General features: G+C 36.1%; 1 protein-coding gene across 1 annotated transcript in view; it reads right to left on the bottom strand.

Moving 5' to 3' along the window:
- NT5E (5'-nucleotidase ecto) overlaps positions 1 to 17852 on the bottom strand; it is a 75637-nt gene that overhangs the window by 45491 nt on the left and 12294 nt on the right. The window contains exons 2-3 of the mRNA XM_069065099.1: positions 7835 to 8057; positions 3632 to 3820 (exon numbers count right to left, since the gene is read on the bottom strand). Coding sequence (XP_068921200.1) covers positions 3632 to 3820; positions 7835 to 8057 — 412 coding nt within the window. The remainder of the gene's footprint in view (positions 1 to 3631; positions 3821 to 7834; positions 8058 to 17852) is intronic.

The following is a 17852-nucleotide window of genomic DNA, read 5'->3' as shown; positions in this document are numbered from 1 at the left end:
GAGGGGTAATCGCTCTTGCTTTAACCTTCTTGGATCTGGATTGCAGTCTAGGGTGGAGGTCCTGGGGTGTGTGTCCCACTTGCCAGAGCATGTGGACACCTCAGAGAGGGCACCCATCTAATACCTCTGGCAGCTGAGAAAACCCCAGAATTTGGATGAAAGCTCCCCTATCTGGTGGCAGAGTCCTACTGTGGCAAAAAGCCCAGGGGTCAAGTGACTGAGGGGCGACATGACCAGGCAAAGGAAACAAAGCAGACAGAAGATTCCAACATTAGACTCCTATTTTGGGGACAAAAAGGAGCAAAGCATGGAATAGGAGGAAGATAGTGAAGTCAGAACTCCTGCACCAAAAGCTTCAAAGGAAAATATGAATTGGTTACAGGCCACAGAGGAGCTTAAGAAGGATATTGAAAACCAAATAAGAGAAGTGAAGGAAAAATTGGGAAGGGAAATGAGAACAATGCAAGGCAATTACGAAATGAGAGTCAACAGCCTGACTGAGGAAAATAGCACCTTAAAAATAGACTAACTCAAATGGCAAAAGAGGCTCAAAAAGGCAATGAGGAAAAGAATGCCTTAAAAAGCCAAATTTGCCAGATGGAAAAAGAATCTCAAAAGTTTAATGAGGAGAATCATTGCTTCAGAATTAGATTGGAGAAAATGGAAGCTAATGACTTTGTGAGAAATCAAGATGCTGTCAAACTGATCCAAACAAATGAAAGAATGGAAGGCAATGTGAAATATCTCATGGGAAAAAACACTGACCTGGAAAATAGATTCAGGAGAGAGAATTTAAAAATTATTGGACTACCTGAAAGCCATGATCAAAGTAAGAACCTAGAAATCATGCTCCAGGAAGTTCTCAAAGAAAACTGCCCTGATATTTTAGAACCAGAGGGCAAAAGAGAGGTTGAAAGAATCCACTGATCACCTCCTGAAAAAGATCTCCAAAAGAAAACTCCTAGGAATATTATAGCCAGGTTCTGGAATTCCCAGATTAAGGAGAGAATATTACAAGCAGCCAGGAAGAAACAATTTGAATATTGTGGAAACACAATCAGGATAACCCAGGATCTGGCAGCTTCTACACTGAGGGATCAAAGGGCTTGGAATATGATATTCCAGAGGTCAAAGGAGCTGGGATTAAAACCAAGAGTCACCTACCCAGCAAAACTGAGTATCATGTTTCAGGGGAAAATATGGTTATTCAGTGGAATAGAGGACTTTCAAGCATTCTTGCTGAAAAAACCAGAGTTGAATAGAAAATTTGACATTCAGATACAAGAAGCAAGAGAAGCATGAGAAGGTAAACAAGGAAAAGAAATCAGAAGGAAATTATCAAAGTTGAACTATTAACATTCCTACATGGAAAAACTATAATTGTAACTTATGAAACTTTTCTCAGTAGTTAAAGGGAATATATGTATATATATAAGGGTATATGGGCATATGAATACATATATGAATGTATGTATATATGTTTACAGATATACATAGATGGAGGGTACAGGACCAATTTAACAGGAAGGGATGATACTTAAAAGGTGAAATTAAGAGGTGAGAGAGGAATATAATGAGAGCAGATGGGGAGAGACAGAATGGGGTAAACTATCTCATATAGAAGAGGCGAGGGAAAATGGTTACAATGGAGGGGAAGAATAGGAAAGCAAAAGGGAATGGATCAACCTTATTCCCATTGAATTTGGCTTGAGGAGGGAATGAAATACACACTAAATAGGGTATCTCACCCTCCAGGAGAGTAGGGGGGGAAGGGGATGAGAGGGGGGATGATGGAAGGGAGGGCAGGCTGGCAGGGGAGGGAAGTTGGAAGCACCCACTTTTGAAAATGGATGGGATCAAAGCAAAGAATAAAACAAGTGGGAGGTGGGACAGGAGGGAGGGAAATATAGTTAGTCTTTTACAATATATCTACTATGTTATTGTTTTGCATTAGCCACACATGTACAACCTATACCAAACTGCTTATCTTCCCAGTGAGGGTGGGTGACAAGAGAGGAAGGGAATGAATCTGGAACTCAAAGTTTTAAAATCAAATATTCAAATCTATCTATCTATCTATCTATCTATCTATCTATCTATCTATCTATCTATCTACTATTATTAATACTATTTTACATGTAGTTGGAAAATAAGATATACAGGCACTGGGGCATAGAGATCCACTGGAAAAATCGAAAGGGGTATGGGAGAAAATATGGGAGAGAGCAGATTGGAGGAGGGGATATCTTGTGAGACTGCTATTTTGGGGTGGTGGGTAGGGGAAAAATGGGGAGAAAATTTGGAACTCAAAATCTGGCGGAAATGAATGATGTAAATCAGATGTTAATAAAGCATTAAAAAAAATATTCCTTTTCTGGTAGGTTGGTGTTTGGACAATATAACTTGTAAGTTTCCTTCTGAGATTCCACATCTGTATTCTTAGTAGTAGAAGTTGGCCATAAGAACCTTTCATCCATTCTTTCCAAGACTATTGTATGGTTGTGGTTTGTACTTTGTTTTCAAAAAGGACCATGTCTCGGGAAGATGATGACATGACTTGCAATTGAATTTGATTTGAGTGAGGGAGGCCTGTGCAAAGTTACCAGCCTCACTTTCTCCTTTGGAGTCATCTTACCAAGGTTATTAACCTCAAATGTAGGAATTAAAAAAAGATGGCACCAGGGTGGCTAGGTGGCGCAGTGAGTAAAGCGCCGGCCCCCGGACCGAGTTCGGTTCCGGCCTCAGACACTTAACACCCACCCACCCACACCCACACCCACACCCACCCACACACACACACACACACACACACACACACACACACACACAAACTAGCAGTGTAAACTTGGGCAAGTTACTTAATCCCAAATGCCCTCCAAATGAAAAAAAGATGGCATCAATGAAGAAGCAAGAGAAGAATGAGAAATCTTGTATGAACTGATGCAAAATGAAATAAGCAGAACCAGGAGAGGGGGTTAGAGGAGAGGGGAAATTATTTACTTATACACACACACACTGACTACAGTATTGGGAATGGAAACAACAACAGCAAAACAATCAAAACCGAAAGCTGTGAAATTACAAATAAACTTGACTCCAAAGAAAATATCTGAGAAGGAAACTCTATCAACCTCTTTGCAGGGGTGAGGGACACTACATATAACGTCAGACTTTTTAGATATGTTGGTTGGTTTTGTTGAACTGCTTTTCCCCCCTTTTAAAATTCCTTGTTATAAGAAATGGCTCTCTGGGATGGGGAAAAAGGAGGAATGCATTGGGAAATATTAAAACAAATAAAAAGATTAAAATTTGTAAACTAACAATAAAAATGAAAAGGGCACGTTCTTGAATGTGAGTCATAGTCTTGAATAATGACACACTGCTGCAAGAAGTTTCATAAGAATGTAAGGAGAGTTTCTATAAGAATGAGGGGAATATACAGATGGGATTCTAGGATGGCCTGCCTGTTGTGGTCACATCAAGGAAGCATGCTTTAGTAACTTTGATTTGAGTGAGAATTATATCATTTGACACAAGCTGAATTTCAATAATTGTAATAAAAAACTAGCAAATGAAAAATGGCTCAAGTTATTTTATGGCCTTGTCAATATAATCTTCTCAAAGTAATTACCTGTATAGAGAAATGTGTTTGTGTGTCCTCCCACTACAACATCCACACCTTTCACCTTTTGAGCGATGAGTTTATCCATTTCAAAACCTGAGTGACCCAAGGCAATAATTTTGTTCACTCCATTTGTTTTCAGCTTATCCACTTGGGTCTGCAAGGAAGGGATTTCATCTTCAAATACTAAATATCTTCCTAAAAACGAAACAAAGTGGATATTGATTATTTAATTTTCAAACTGCATCCAAGTTGTAATTGTTTTTTTTCAGTATCAGATGCACCAAGATGCTCATATGAACAGTGATAGATAAATAGCACCGACCTATGATTTTCCTGGGGGTAAGGAACTGCCAAGGAGGAAATTCTCTTTACTAATACAGGCTAACATCATCTCAAACCAGACATTCTAATTATTTTAGCCAAACCTCTGACTTCTCCATTAATTTTCCCTATGATCACTGGTAATCTATCATTGAGGAGCAGCTAGGTGGCATGGTGGATAAAGGAATGGGCCTGGAGTCAGGTGGACTCAATTTCAAATCCAGTCTCAGATACTTACTAGCTGTGTGACCCTGGACAAGTTACTTAACCTCTGTCTGCCTCAGTTTCCTCAACTGTAGAATGAGGATAATAATAGCACTTAACTTGCAGGGTTCTTGTGAAGATCAAATGAGATATTTGTAAAAAGTGCTTAGCACAGTGCCTGGCACATAGTAGGTGCTTTGTAAATGCTTATTCCCTTTCTCTTCCCCAAATTCACAAAAACCATCCAATAACATAATTATCAGTATTATAAATGAGACCTCTTTTTCTTCTCTTCCTTCTTTTCCTTGGTGGGCTCACCACTTGAACTATAATCTCCATGTGGCTCATTCCTATATTATATTTCTCTAATATTATTATTTTAAAATAATAACTATAATTATGTTAATAATAATTGACATTTATGTAGCATTTGAAGTATCACAAAGCATTTTATGTCCACAATTTTACTGGATCCTCAAAACAACCGTTTGAGGTAGGAACAAGCTAAAAAAGTGAAAATTCCCCCAGAGTGTACTCAGGTTCTTTAAGTCAGGAGGAAGCCACTGAAATAAGGGGTACATGTAGAAATTAAAATTTTCAGAAATGAATCAGAGGAACAATAATTTAAAAATTTTTTTTGTTTTTATTAATTTGTTTGTTTACAAGATTCAGTTCCATAATCCCTTGAGTTTCAAATTTAGAGGAACAATAATTTAAGCAGGCATTTCCTTTACCTCATATATGTTTTTAAGAGGTGGGTTGATTAAACAGGAATATCACTAGATTTATAAGAACTGGCTAGATTCAAGTCCCAGGTCTGGAACTTACTATTATTGTGACTTTGAGCAAATAACTTAATTTGAACCTCTGGTTGTTCATCTGTAAAATAGGGGCAATAATAGCTGACATTTTTATTTTGTTTTAGGGCTTACAAAGCAATTTATACACATTATCTCAATTTGCAAGTAGCAATCATCCCCATTTTACAGATTAAGTAATTCCCATTATGAAACAGATTAAGAAAGGAATTAAATGACTTGTCCATGAACATAGCTAGAAACTGGAGGTTAGAATCCCAACCCAGTTCTCTCCTGATTCTAAATTTAGTACTCTCCCTCATCTCTCTTCTGCATTCCAATAAAGAAACAAACAAAAATCTTCAACTCTTCCCCATTAATTAAGGATCAAACAATTTTTTTCTTTTCTTTTTCTTTTAAAATACTTTTGATGCTGCTTTTTCATTAGTCACATCCCAATAACTCCCCCAACTTAAATAATAAAAGACCCCTAAATAAAACAAATATAGTCAAGCAAAACACCAAAGCATCTATTCAGTTTTAAATGTCCAATAAGCAATTGGTGACCCAATATTGAAGTTCAGTGCAAAGACTGGGGCTAGATATATAGATCTGTGAGTCATTGGCATATAAATGACATGGGGAAGCTAGGTGGTGCAGCAGATAGAATGCCAGGCCTGGAGTCAGGAAGACCTGAGTTCTAATTCAGTCTCAGACATTTATCAACTATGTGACTCTGGGCAAGTATCCTTAATTGACATTTGACTCAGTTTCTCATCTGTAAAATGGGGATGATAATAGGATCTACTTCCTAGGGTTGTTGATAGTAATTGTAAAGCTCTTTGCACAGTGCCTGGCACGTAGTACATACTATATAAATATTAATCCTTCCTTCCTTCTTTTTCTTTCATGATAATTAAACTCATGGGAGCTGATGAGGTCACCAGGAAAGACAGTGTAGAAAAGAGAAGAAGTGCCAGGATGGAATTAAGGGCATATTTAGAGGAGTTGGTCTTGGTAAAGGTTTCCTTCATTGTCAGAGACTAGGAGAAAGGAAGAGAGAGTAGGGAATGATGTCAAAGGGTTTTAACATGAAGAAAAAATAGAAATGCTCATGTTAAGCAGTCTCAAATATCTCAATAATGTAAGAGGCAAGGTCTTCCTTCAGCTGAAAGAGAGAAGGGAAGGCTTGGGAAGTTTGAGAAGAGAAGGTTTGGAATAGCTGCTGTATGGAGTGGGCTCAGGAATTAATTAGGGAAGAAATTATTGTATATATTTTGTATATGCTTACATATGGACATATTATTTCCCTTAGCTGGATTATAAGCTCTTTGAGGGAAGGAACTATATCATTTTTGTCTTTTCTATCCCCAGCACCTAGTACCTGGAACATGGTGCATAATAAATACTTGTTTGCTTGTTTGATTCACTATGGGCAAATCAGGCAAGCTCTTTGAGTCTCAGTTTCCTTATTTATAAAATGGGGATAAAAATACTTGCATTGCACTACATACCTCCAGGGTCATTAAAAAAGAGAAATATTTTGCAAACTTTAAAGTGTTATATTTTAAATGGATTATTATCACTTTCATTTTAAGGAGAGAATATCTGACATGGCAGACAAAATAGCTAATGCATTAAGCTAGGTTTACCTTAAAAGAGGTATAGTTTCCAAAACAAGGTAACTTCTACGGTATTCTGTGTTAGGACATACATAAAATATTGTGTTCATTGGGGCACCATATTTTCATTAAGAAAAAAAAAACTAAAAGATGCCCTGAAAAATATCGATGGCATTGTCAGAAGCTTTGAGAATATGCCATGAGGGTTGGATGAAGTCAGTGGAAATATTTAGCCCAGAGAAGAAGAGACTTTAGGGGAGGCATGATAATTGACAGTCTGAAAGGCTGTCAAGTGGAAGGGGAATTGGCTTTGTTCAGCTTGTCTTGAGAGGACAGAACTAGGAACAATGGTTGGAAGTGGTAGAAGGGTAGATTTAAGCTTAATGTAAGAAAGGACTTCATAGCAATTGGGCTATGCTAGGGAGTTGTGGGATTTCCACTCTTTGGAGGTCTTTACACAAAAGCAGGTTACTGCTTGGGTTATTGGAAGGACTCTTGGTTAGGTTGAGGTTGGACTGATTCTTTGAGGATCCTGCCAGCCAAAGTTCAATTATTTTGATTTTATGATGTCTCCACAGCACTGAATAAAATAGTGATATTAGTACAGAGATCTGCTAATGGGAGGGGCAGGAAATGACAAACTGTTTATCTTTCTAGTAGCTGTGTCCTCTCCAATTCAATTGAACTATTTTAAAATTCCCATTCCATGCTTGGAATGGATGGTAACTTCTCTCAGGTAGCTATGTAATGATAGCTTAAAGCACAGTTGACTCCTATGTGGTCTACTTATTGGTCTATTTATTGATCAATAGCTTATTGGTCTATCTTATTATTGTTATTGGCCTATCTTATTATTATTATCTTAGTTATTGGTCTATCTATTTGTCTATAGCTTATTGGTCTACTCTGTCTGTAAAACAGAGAATTTAATTTTGTAAATCACAGAACCACAGAACTGGAATGAAGTTAGAATGAATCTTAATAAGAAAAGGACAAGAATGGCCTTCTTCCACCTTCTATTAGACTGGAATAGATAATGCTCCTATTTATGTCAACAAAACAGCTCCATAAGCAGAGTAAATGATAATAATTTTCAGGTAATATCTATATATCTATACAAAATTAATTCTGTCAAGAAATGCTACCTCAATTCAATGTTATTTTGCAAGCTTACAAAATTTGGGGGTTTTATACAGAATCTGTAATAAACATGCCAAAATCTCATTTTAGTTTCAAATAATGTTTGCAATAAAAGGAAAAACTACCTGGTTTTGAAAGGACAGGGGTCTCCTTGGAGGTATACCCAACAATTCCCACTTTCTCTTGACCAACAGTTAGAATTTTGTGTGGAAGATAATATCCAGATATTTGAGATGCAAGAGGTTCCTTGGCTTTAATATTAGCACTGAGGACTGGAAACTTGACTTCCTTAAGTAATGGATTCAACAGTCCCTCTACTCCATTATCAAATTCATGGTTTCCCAGGGCCTGGTAGAAAATAAAGATAGTGAAAAAATAAATTAGGTCCTTTGGAATCATTACTCTAAGCATTTAAATAATTCAAGCATGCATGGTTTAATAAATTAAAAATAATAAGCTAGTATTTACATTTCTCTTTAAAATTTGCAGCATTGGAAACAAAATAGATGTCTATCAGTTGGGAACTGGCAAACAAAGTATGGTATGTGAGTGTAAGGAAATATTACTGTATCATGAGAAATTCTGTATATAATGAATAAAAAAAAGTATGTAAATAACTACATGATCTAAAGCAGTGTGGAAATTAGTAGATCCAAGAAACAATTTACAAAATGACTACAACAATATAATGGGAAAGAATGACCTAAAAAATTCAAAAGTGGATGTTGGAAAATTATAAAAGAACAAGCATGTCTTGAAAGCAGAGATATACTCCCACTCCACCCCTTTGCTGATGTAGGAAGGCATATAAGTGCTGCAGATTACACACATTTTTCAGACTTTTTAAATCAGCACTTATGCTGATTTTTTTCCTCTTTTTAAAAAACCTTTATAAATACTGTTATATAGGATGGTCTTTGGAAAGAAGGGGAAAGGATACATGGGGAAACTATGGTTACATAAAGAAATGCATTATAGCAATAAAAGCTTTTAAAAATTAAATATATGTACATTTCATTTTCACACACACACATATATATATACATATATACATATATATATATATATATACATACATACACACACACACACAAAGAGAGAAAGAGAGAGAGAGAACCCAACAATACTACTACTAGGTCTATAGCCCAAAGAGATCAAAGAAAGAGGATAAAGACCCACATGTGCAGAAAATATTTATATCCATTCTTTTTGTATTGGCAAAAAACCTGAAAACTAAGGGGATGTCCATCAATTGGGTACTGGTTGAACAAATTATGCCATATTAATAAATACCATTGTTCCACAAACATTGGTGAAAGGGAGTATTCCAGACAAACTTGGGAAGACATGTACAAACTGATACAGAGTGAAGAATGAAACATACATTTCTGGACATGGACAATATGAAAATTTGTTTTGCTTGATTATGCATATTTATTACAAGGATTTTGTTTTTCTTTTCTTTATTCCAATACTGTGGTATGGGAGGGAGAAAAAAACATAAAGGATTGTTGATGGAAAAAAATTAAATCAGAAAGAAAACATAAAAAAACCCTCATATAATATTTTAAAAAATGGGGCCCACGACATCAAGGAAGCTATAAAGAAGATCATTACTTCCTTGTCAAAAAGGAAAAAGAGCACAGATGTTTGCAGATTGTATTAAAAACATACACAAATACTTTCTGAATAGACAACACTTCACAGTATGAGTAGCAAAATATACCAGTTATGCATACCACAGAACCTATCAAATATAACTGATATTGATTTACCATTGGGTAGAGTCTATAAAATGGCTAAGATTCAAGAATGGAAGCAAAAATTCCTCCTTTGGAGACAGCCATATAAACTCAATAATATGTTGACAAAGAATTGTCAAACAGATGAATTGAGTTAAGAGGATCTATTTATACAAACTGTCAAACAAATGAATGAGTTGAGTTGAGGATCTATTTATATAAATGGAGCTTATCATAGTGATAAAAAAGTTAGCCAATGCTAACAGAAACTATTCTTAATAATCTCAGATGTAAAGATCAGTACACATTTTTCAAGGAATTGGTGGAAACTGTGTGCTATATCATGTCAGCTTGCAAAAAAACTGGTACCTACCAAATAACTAGAAAAACATGAGAGAGTAGCCAGAATTATACATCTTTCTTGCTATCCTTCATAAACTAGCAGAAGACAAATCTTTGTACTACAGATAATAAAACCTCTGATATAGTCTTTATAATTTAAAAAAATCCTTTTTTGTAATTGGAACGTTATTACAGACAAACCAGTTACTCCAAAACTCTCCTACCTAGCTCTGACCCACAAAAATTTAAGAACATTTTAAATAGATATCAGCATACAAGCTTTAAAATTATAGAGATCTAGAGGCAAAAATTAAAATGACATGGGAATAGGATGACGTATACATCACTTCTGTCATTGTACTACAGGAGCTGGAGTTCAATGAATGTACAGAGAAACTTATAACCCAATATTTTAATTCATTTCCCCAAAGCAGCCATTCTATCCACTTGCACAATAGCCCACAGAAGAGTAAACATAAAAGAATACCAAGATATTGAATTTCCCTAAGACTGTTTCTAAGTGAATTCCATCAAACAAGCTAAGAATGTGATAATAATAACAATCATCATCATCATTAATAATAATTTGCATTTATTTCCGTATAGTTTACAAAGCATCTAACATTCCATGTGAAGTGGATGGGACCCTCCTGTGAGGGAGATAGCTTCTCCTTAGGGTGATGGGACCAAGCCTCAGAATATCAATGTCATATAAAAAAATATCAGAGATCCAGCCAAAGGGGTCTCTGAAAGTTTCATCACAGACTTGGCTCTTACTGAAACACTGACACTTTGTCAAGCAGAGATGGAATAAAACCATTACCACAAAATGTTAGATACAAAAGAGATTAACATACTTTTTTTCTCTGGTTAGTTAGCACAGTAGATGACAGATATAAAGATACAGAGATATGCCCAAATGAAAAAAAATTCTCCTCAAGAAATGAAGACAATGCTGTATAGTCTTTCCTTTTCCCTAAATGCTTACTTGGGTCTTATTCTTTCTCTTACTTTACTTTTCCAAAGTGCTCAAAGGCACCAGTTATTCAGTTTAGTTATGTTTACCAGTACTGGTCACTGCCCATTTTACACCAGTAATACCAGTCATGCTCTATTACTAGTAATACTTTAGTCAATAAATAAGGGCAATCTTACCCAATTGACTCTGTTGCTATCCACTGCCTCAGTGCTGAAATAGGCAGCTACTTCCATTTTGGCCATGACCACAACACTGATGAAGACTATTTTATAGATAATAGTGCTAATTCTTGTAGATGACAGCAAATATTATATCCATTTTAAAGAGAATCTAAAGTGCAAAATTGTTAGGTTACTTGGTCATGGTTATACAATGTCAGAAATGAGACTCAATCACAGGCATTTTGCCTCCTTAGGACTTCTTGATTCCAAGTCCAATACCATTTTCACCAAATATCGTTGTTAATATCTACTTATTGTATTTACAAACATTTATTCTCATTGGAAACTCAAAGCTTAATTCACCTTCATCCCTTGTATGCATTTTTTTTTTGGAGCGGGAAAGGCAAGGCATTTGGAGTTAAGTGACTTGACCAAAGTCACACAGCTAGTAAGTGTGTCAAGTGTCTAAGGTTGGATTTGAACTCATGTCCTCCTGACTCCAGGGCCAGTGCTCTGTTCACTGCACCACCTAGCTGCCCCTCTTGTATGCATTTTAAAATCATATGCATTATCTTTAGAATGAGATCTCAAATGAGATGATGTATGTAAAAGTGCTTTGTCATGTAAATGCAAATAATTAATAATTAAATAATATGTAGATTCCTTCATAAGCTTATATAACTCATATCCATGGATCAATCTATGAACTTTTGAATAAACATGCATCATTTTTTTCTTTTTTTGAAACTGTTCTATTTCTTTCTAAATGCAGTTTCCTAAAATTGGTATCCTTATGTCCACATTCATTTATGTACAAAATTATTTTGAAGGCTCACATTCCTGGATCTCTGAAAAAAGATCTTACCCTTCAGTGGAATGTACTGTTTGTAAAATGTTTGGCATAATACAATGAACCTATGGGAGCAGGGAGTTATCTGGTTACCTAATGAGAGGTGAACTATAATAGGGTGAGAATGGAGAAGGTCAGAGTTCCCATACTGCTCAGCAGTAGGATCAAGACCCATCACTAATCTCTGCACTTTCAGCCTGGGAAAAGATGAAGAAACACAGTCTCAAAAAAACCCAAAAAAGATAGTATCATTTTTCATCTTGGAATTTCTCACACCTACCACTGCTTGACACAAAGCAGATACTAAATAGATGTTTGCTGAATCGATGAAAATTGAACCCTAGCACTGATATTTTATGCACTGATGTTTTATGCATTATTAAAATTAAATTATTTTATAAGCACAATTTTATATTGATTGTTAGTTCAATATGTGTCACATACATATTTACTTTTCCCCAAACCTTTTATTTTATGCAACCTTCTAAAATATTTTTGGACATAATGATAATAATAGTTAAGATTTATAAAGCACTTGCTATGTGCCAGGTATTGGGCTAGGCCTTTTACAATTATTATCTCATTTGATTATCACAACAACTCTGGGAAGCATGTGTTATTATTATTTCCATTTTGCAGATGAGGAAACTGAGACAAACAGAGGTTAAGTGACTTGCCCAAAGTCACACAGCTAAATCTATGACTTCATGGGTATAGGGATCTCCTAATAAACCAATGCAGAGCAGTTCCCAGTCTGAAATGAATAGTATTAGAAAGTTACCTAGAGCCCTGAAAGTATAGGTGACTTGTCACCTAAGATTAGGCCATAGGTCACAAAACTGCTGTTTCAGAGACAGAACTTGAACTTAGGTCTTCCCAACTCCAAGCCTGGCTCTTTACCCATAAATGTCAGAGAAACTGAGGCCTAGGGAGGTTAAGAGATTTGGCCAAGGTCGTGCAGGGAATAAACAACAGAGGCAAGATTTGAACCCAGTTTCCCCAACTCCACAGGCAGTGGTCTTTGCATTGTACCATTAAATGCATTATTTGTTATTTGTACCAATAAATGCATTATTTGTTATCCTCTAACCCTTCTACTTCTAGTTCATGTTCATTCCCTAAGCCCTTGCATCAATGTGGAAACCCTCTCATTTTATACCCAAAAACTTCATGTAAAAAAATAAACTTTCCCACAACATAAGGATTTAAAATCAATTCACCAAACCCTAAGCACCCACTACAGAGAAGCAATGTGCTAACTGCCCATCTGTCACCTTTTTCATTAGCAATACTAGAGTCTTAAGGCTGGAAGGGATCTTGTTGGATCATTTGGTTTCACCTCCTCCTTCAGAAAGAAGGATGTGACTTTATCAGGAAAAAATGGCCAACTATTTAAAGTTTTCAAGGGATGGGGATTTCACATCTTCCACCAAGTCCATTCAATGGTTTTTACAAGCTAAATGTCTAAAGTACTGGTTTCTATTTGGGTCAAAGTTAAATGAAAAATAAACAAAATAAGGAGATCGGCATCTGGTAAAGTCGAATCAAATTACATTTCCTCTCCAATTCTACAGCAACTGCAAAGCAGGAGTAACTTTTTGTAAACTGCTGAGAGAACAGTCTGGTGCTTTCATACCTTCCTCTTGTGTATCTGCCAGTATTTCATTTGGCCAGGCTGCTTTATTAGAATCCTGGGGATGGCAGGGAATATTCTGTGTTTACCAAGAATGGGTCTCAGAACTTTTTCTAAGTCATGCTGTGAGTCAGTGCAGAGCAAAGAACACACTTAAGACCCTTGAATTGGAGTCACTTGCTCTGATTATTTATTTTTTTTTAAAGCAATCGGGGTTAAGTAACTTGCTCAAGGTTACACAGCCAGGTATTTCTGGGTGGGTGCTAAGTGTCTGAGCCCTGATTCGATGCCCAGGTCATCCCAACACTGGAGCCGGTGCTCTTACTCACTGTGCTACCTGGCGGCCCTGCTCTGATTATTTATAACACTGCTCATAAGACCAATCAGGAGTATGGGAGGAGAGCACAGGTTGGACAGAGGAAATCTCAGTGAATTTACACATGAATTATGATATGTAATACTGTGTGAATTCTGGATGGCAGGCCAAACCTTAGCATCCCTAGACTGCAAAAGCAGTATCACATATAATACAATGAAAAAGAGACCTGCCTGGGGAGCCAGAGGATGCAGTTCAAGTCCCTACTTTGCCACTTACATGGGATCTCTTTCAAATTTTTTTTCAATGAACAAATATTTATTTTCTTTTCCATTCACCTTTTTCCACCACTTAAAAAAAAATTCAGACCAAAACAAAACCTGTGTAGCAAATATCACATTCAATCTTGGGAGCGTTCTGTCTACCCTCTAGAACTCAGTTTCCTTATTTGTAATATTAGGAAGTTGGATTAGATGATTTTCAAAGGTGACTTCTAGTTCTAACTCTACAATACTTCTTCCCTAGAAAAATAACTGATCAGAATACCTTTTTATGAAAAAAGAATACCTTTTTATATAAAAAGGCAGCAACATGGCATAATGGGAGGAGTTTGGACCAGAATTAGAAAAGAGCTGTGTTTGAATTTCACCTCCAATACTTATTAGCTTTGTGACCCTAGGAAAATAATTTAGTTTTTCTTATTCCTATTTTCCTCACCTGTAAAATAATAATAGTTAACATTTATACAATATCAAGTCAACTAACATTTATTTAGTGACTACTATGTGCCAAGCACTGTCGTATAAAATAAAAAATAGTTAAAATTTATATAGTGGCAAGTGAACATCCATTAAGTGCCCAGTATGTGCCAAGCACTGTGCTAAGCTCTGCAAAATAATAATGTTTATATAGTCTTAAGTCAACTAGCATTTTTTAAGTGTTTATAATGTTCCAGGCACTGAGATAAGTTCAAGGGACATAAAGGGGGAAAAAAAGTCCCTGCTCTCAAGGGGTCTAATGGGGGAGACAACATGCAAACAACCATGTACAAACAACATATATACAAAATTGAGAACAGTCTCAAAAGGAAGGCTCTAAGGCTAAGGAGGACTGAGAAGGGCTTTTGGTAGAAGATGGGGCTTTAGTTCAGACTCGCAGGAAGTCACAGAAGGCAGGAGGCAGAGATGAGGAAGGAGAATGTTCCAGGCATAGGGGGACAGCCAGTAAAAATGTTTGGAGTCAGGAGATGAAGTTTTAAGGTTCAAAATAAGGTTTTAAGGTTAGCAAAGTGATTCACAGATGTCAGTTATTTTTGATCTTCAAAACAACCCTATGAAGTAGATGCTATTGTTATCTCCATTTTACAGATGAGGAAACTGAGGCTGAGAGAGGTTAGGTGACTTGACCAGTGCCAGACAGTTAAGTAAGCATATGAGGTCGGATTCAAAGTCAGGTCTTTTCCTGACTCCAAGTCTAACACACTAGTTTACTTCACCACCTATGCACCTCATTGGGGCTTATAATACCTATGGCATCTACTTCATGAGATTGTTGTGAGGGTCAAAAGAGTTAAACATATATATATATATAAACACTATATAATAAGCATGTCTGATATAGTAGAAAGAGTCAGATTTAGAGAAAGATGTCTTGGGTTCAAGTCCCAACTTTACCACTTACTTCCAATGTGACTTTGGGTAAATCACTATACACTTCTCAACCTCAGTTCTTTATTTATAAAATAGGGGTGGGGAGAGGGAATTGGACTAGATAATCTTTAAATTTCATTCCAGTTCTAATTCTATGATTCTACTATTCTAAATATATAAATGTGCTTTGAATGACTGCATATGTATAACCTATATCAAATTGCTTACCTTTTCTGTGAGGGAGAGGGTGAGGAAGAAGGCAGAGAATTTGGAACTCAAAATTTAAAAAAATATTTAAATTTTTTTCACATGTAAGTGGGGAAAAATAAAATATTAAATCATAAAACAAAAAATACATAAATTGCCTATGTATGTATCCATTTATTCAATAGTCATAATTTTCTTTATTAGCTTTGATCGTTTGCAAGAGGAAAATATAGGGATCCTCTGTCTCAAATTCCTAATTTTTTTTTTTAAATTATCTTTAATATCCATTGGATACCAAATTAGAAAGAATTTACCCTGGGCGAACTTTTAAATATGGGATTAGATTACTGCCTTTCAATAATAGTTAAAACTGAGCCAATAACCAGTACAGGGGAAAATATTCCTTTCCTGCAAGCACTTCAATATAATTTATTGAACAAGCATTTATTAAACATCTATTAGGCACCAGGTTTGTGCTGGTGATGCTGGCAACACAAAAACAAAAATGGAAGTCTCTTGCTCTAGAAGAGCTTATGGTTATCAGTAGGAGGTGGGTCATGAGCTGAATTTTGAAGGAAGCAAGATACAGGAGAGGAGGGAGTGCATCCCAGGCATCAGAGATGACATTGTAGAGAGATGTAGAGTCTACAGCTGGCCCTCTACATTCATATTACTTACAGTTTTCTCATTAGATTTCCCACAATGCATAGAATGGATGGATTGAATGAAGAATGAATGTCATGTAAGAACAGGGAATTTCTCTAATTGATAAATGATCAAAGGATATGAAGAGGCAGCTTTCAGAAGAACAAATCAAAGCTATCTATAGTTATATGAAAAAAATGCTCTGAATCACTATTGATTAGAGAAATAAAAATTAAAACAGCTATGAGGTACCAACTCACATGTTATTGGAAATGACAAATGCTGGACAGCATGTGGGAAAGTAGGTATACTAATGAACTGTTGGTTGAGTTGTGAAATGATCCAACTATTCTGGAGAACAATTTGGAACTATAACCAAAGGCCTATAAAACTGTATGCCCTTTGTCCCCAAAATACCACTACTAGATCTGTATCCCAAAGAGATAAAAGAAAAAGGAAAAATACCTACATGTACAAAAATATTTATAGTAGTTCTTTTTGTGGTTGCAAAGAACTGGAAATTGAGAGGATGCCAATCAACTGGGGAATGGCTAAACAAGTTGTGGTATAGGATTGTGTTGGAATACTATTGTGCTATAAGAAATGACAAGAGGAATAGTTTCAGAAAAACATGGGAAGATCTATATGAACTGATGCAAAGTGAAGTGAACAAAACCAGGAGATCATTACATGCAGTAACAGCAATATTGTAACAGTGATCAATTGTGAAAGACTTAGTTACTCTGAACAATACAATGATCAAAGACAATTCTGAAGGACATAATAAAAAATACTTAACCACTCCAGAGAGGGAATTGATAAACTGAGTGCAAATTGATAAAATTTTCTCATTTTATTTTTCTTGTTTTTTTGAGACATGATTAGTATGGAAATATGTTTTGCATGACTTCACATGTATATTAGCATATTGCTTACTTTCTCATGGGGGGAGGGGCTGAAGGGAGGAAAAGAATTTGGAACTCAGAATTTTAAAAATAAATAAACAATTAAAAATTTAAAAAAATTTTTAAAAAAGGAGTAGGAAGTATGGCTAGAGTATAGTTATAACAGAGAGGTAGTGCAACTTGGAAATGGCTGGTGGATTCCAAGAGCAATACTCAGTGGGCCCTGATTGGGGGATGGAGGTCAGGATGACCTTGGGCACTTAAAATAACACAACTGATCTTCATTGGGAAATGAAATAACTTTCAATCTTTTGTTGCCCCGAGGCTATTACTAGCAGGAGTAGTATAGTGCCATTCACATGTTTTTTTGTTTCCCACATGTAAATATGAATATTCCTTTTAGTACAGGAAAGGGCAGGGGACCAAATGAAGACAATGCTTTCCCTGAAGAGTCAGAATAGAAGAATTGAAACTATCTTATTATTCATTTACATGCAATGGATCTGCCTGGTGGTGAACACAGGAAACTCCATTAAATTGAGTTATATCTTAGAAATGTCTCCTAAGGAAACCACAAAGCCCCACTAACCTTTTGGTCCTCCCCCTCTGAGCTGGTCATTATGCTTGCTTTTGGGCTCTCAGTTGCTTTGAAAACCTCTGGTGAAGGAGGGAACCAAATGTGGTCTTGACTTGGGCTTTCAGGGGTTAGGTAAA

Source organism: Petaurus breviceps, unplaced genomic scaffold (assembly GCF_028583685.1).
Source record: "Petaurus breviceps papuanus isolate PSGF00001 unplaced genomic scaffold, PetGlider_PUasm1.0 90667, whole genome shotgun sequence".
Lineage (NCBI taxonomy): Eukaryota > Metazoa > Chordata > Mammalia > Diprotodontia > Petauridae > Petaurus > Petaurus breviceps.
The sequence above is the reverse complement of the archived record's forward strand: the minus strand, read 5'-3'. Positions and strand labels throughout refer to the sequence as shown.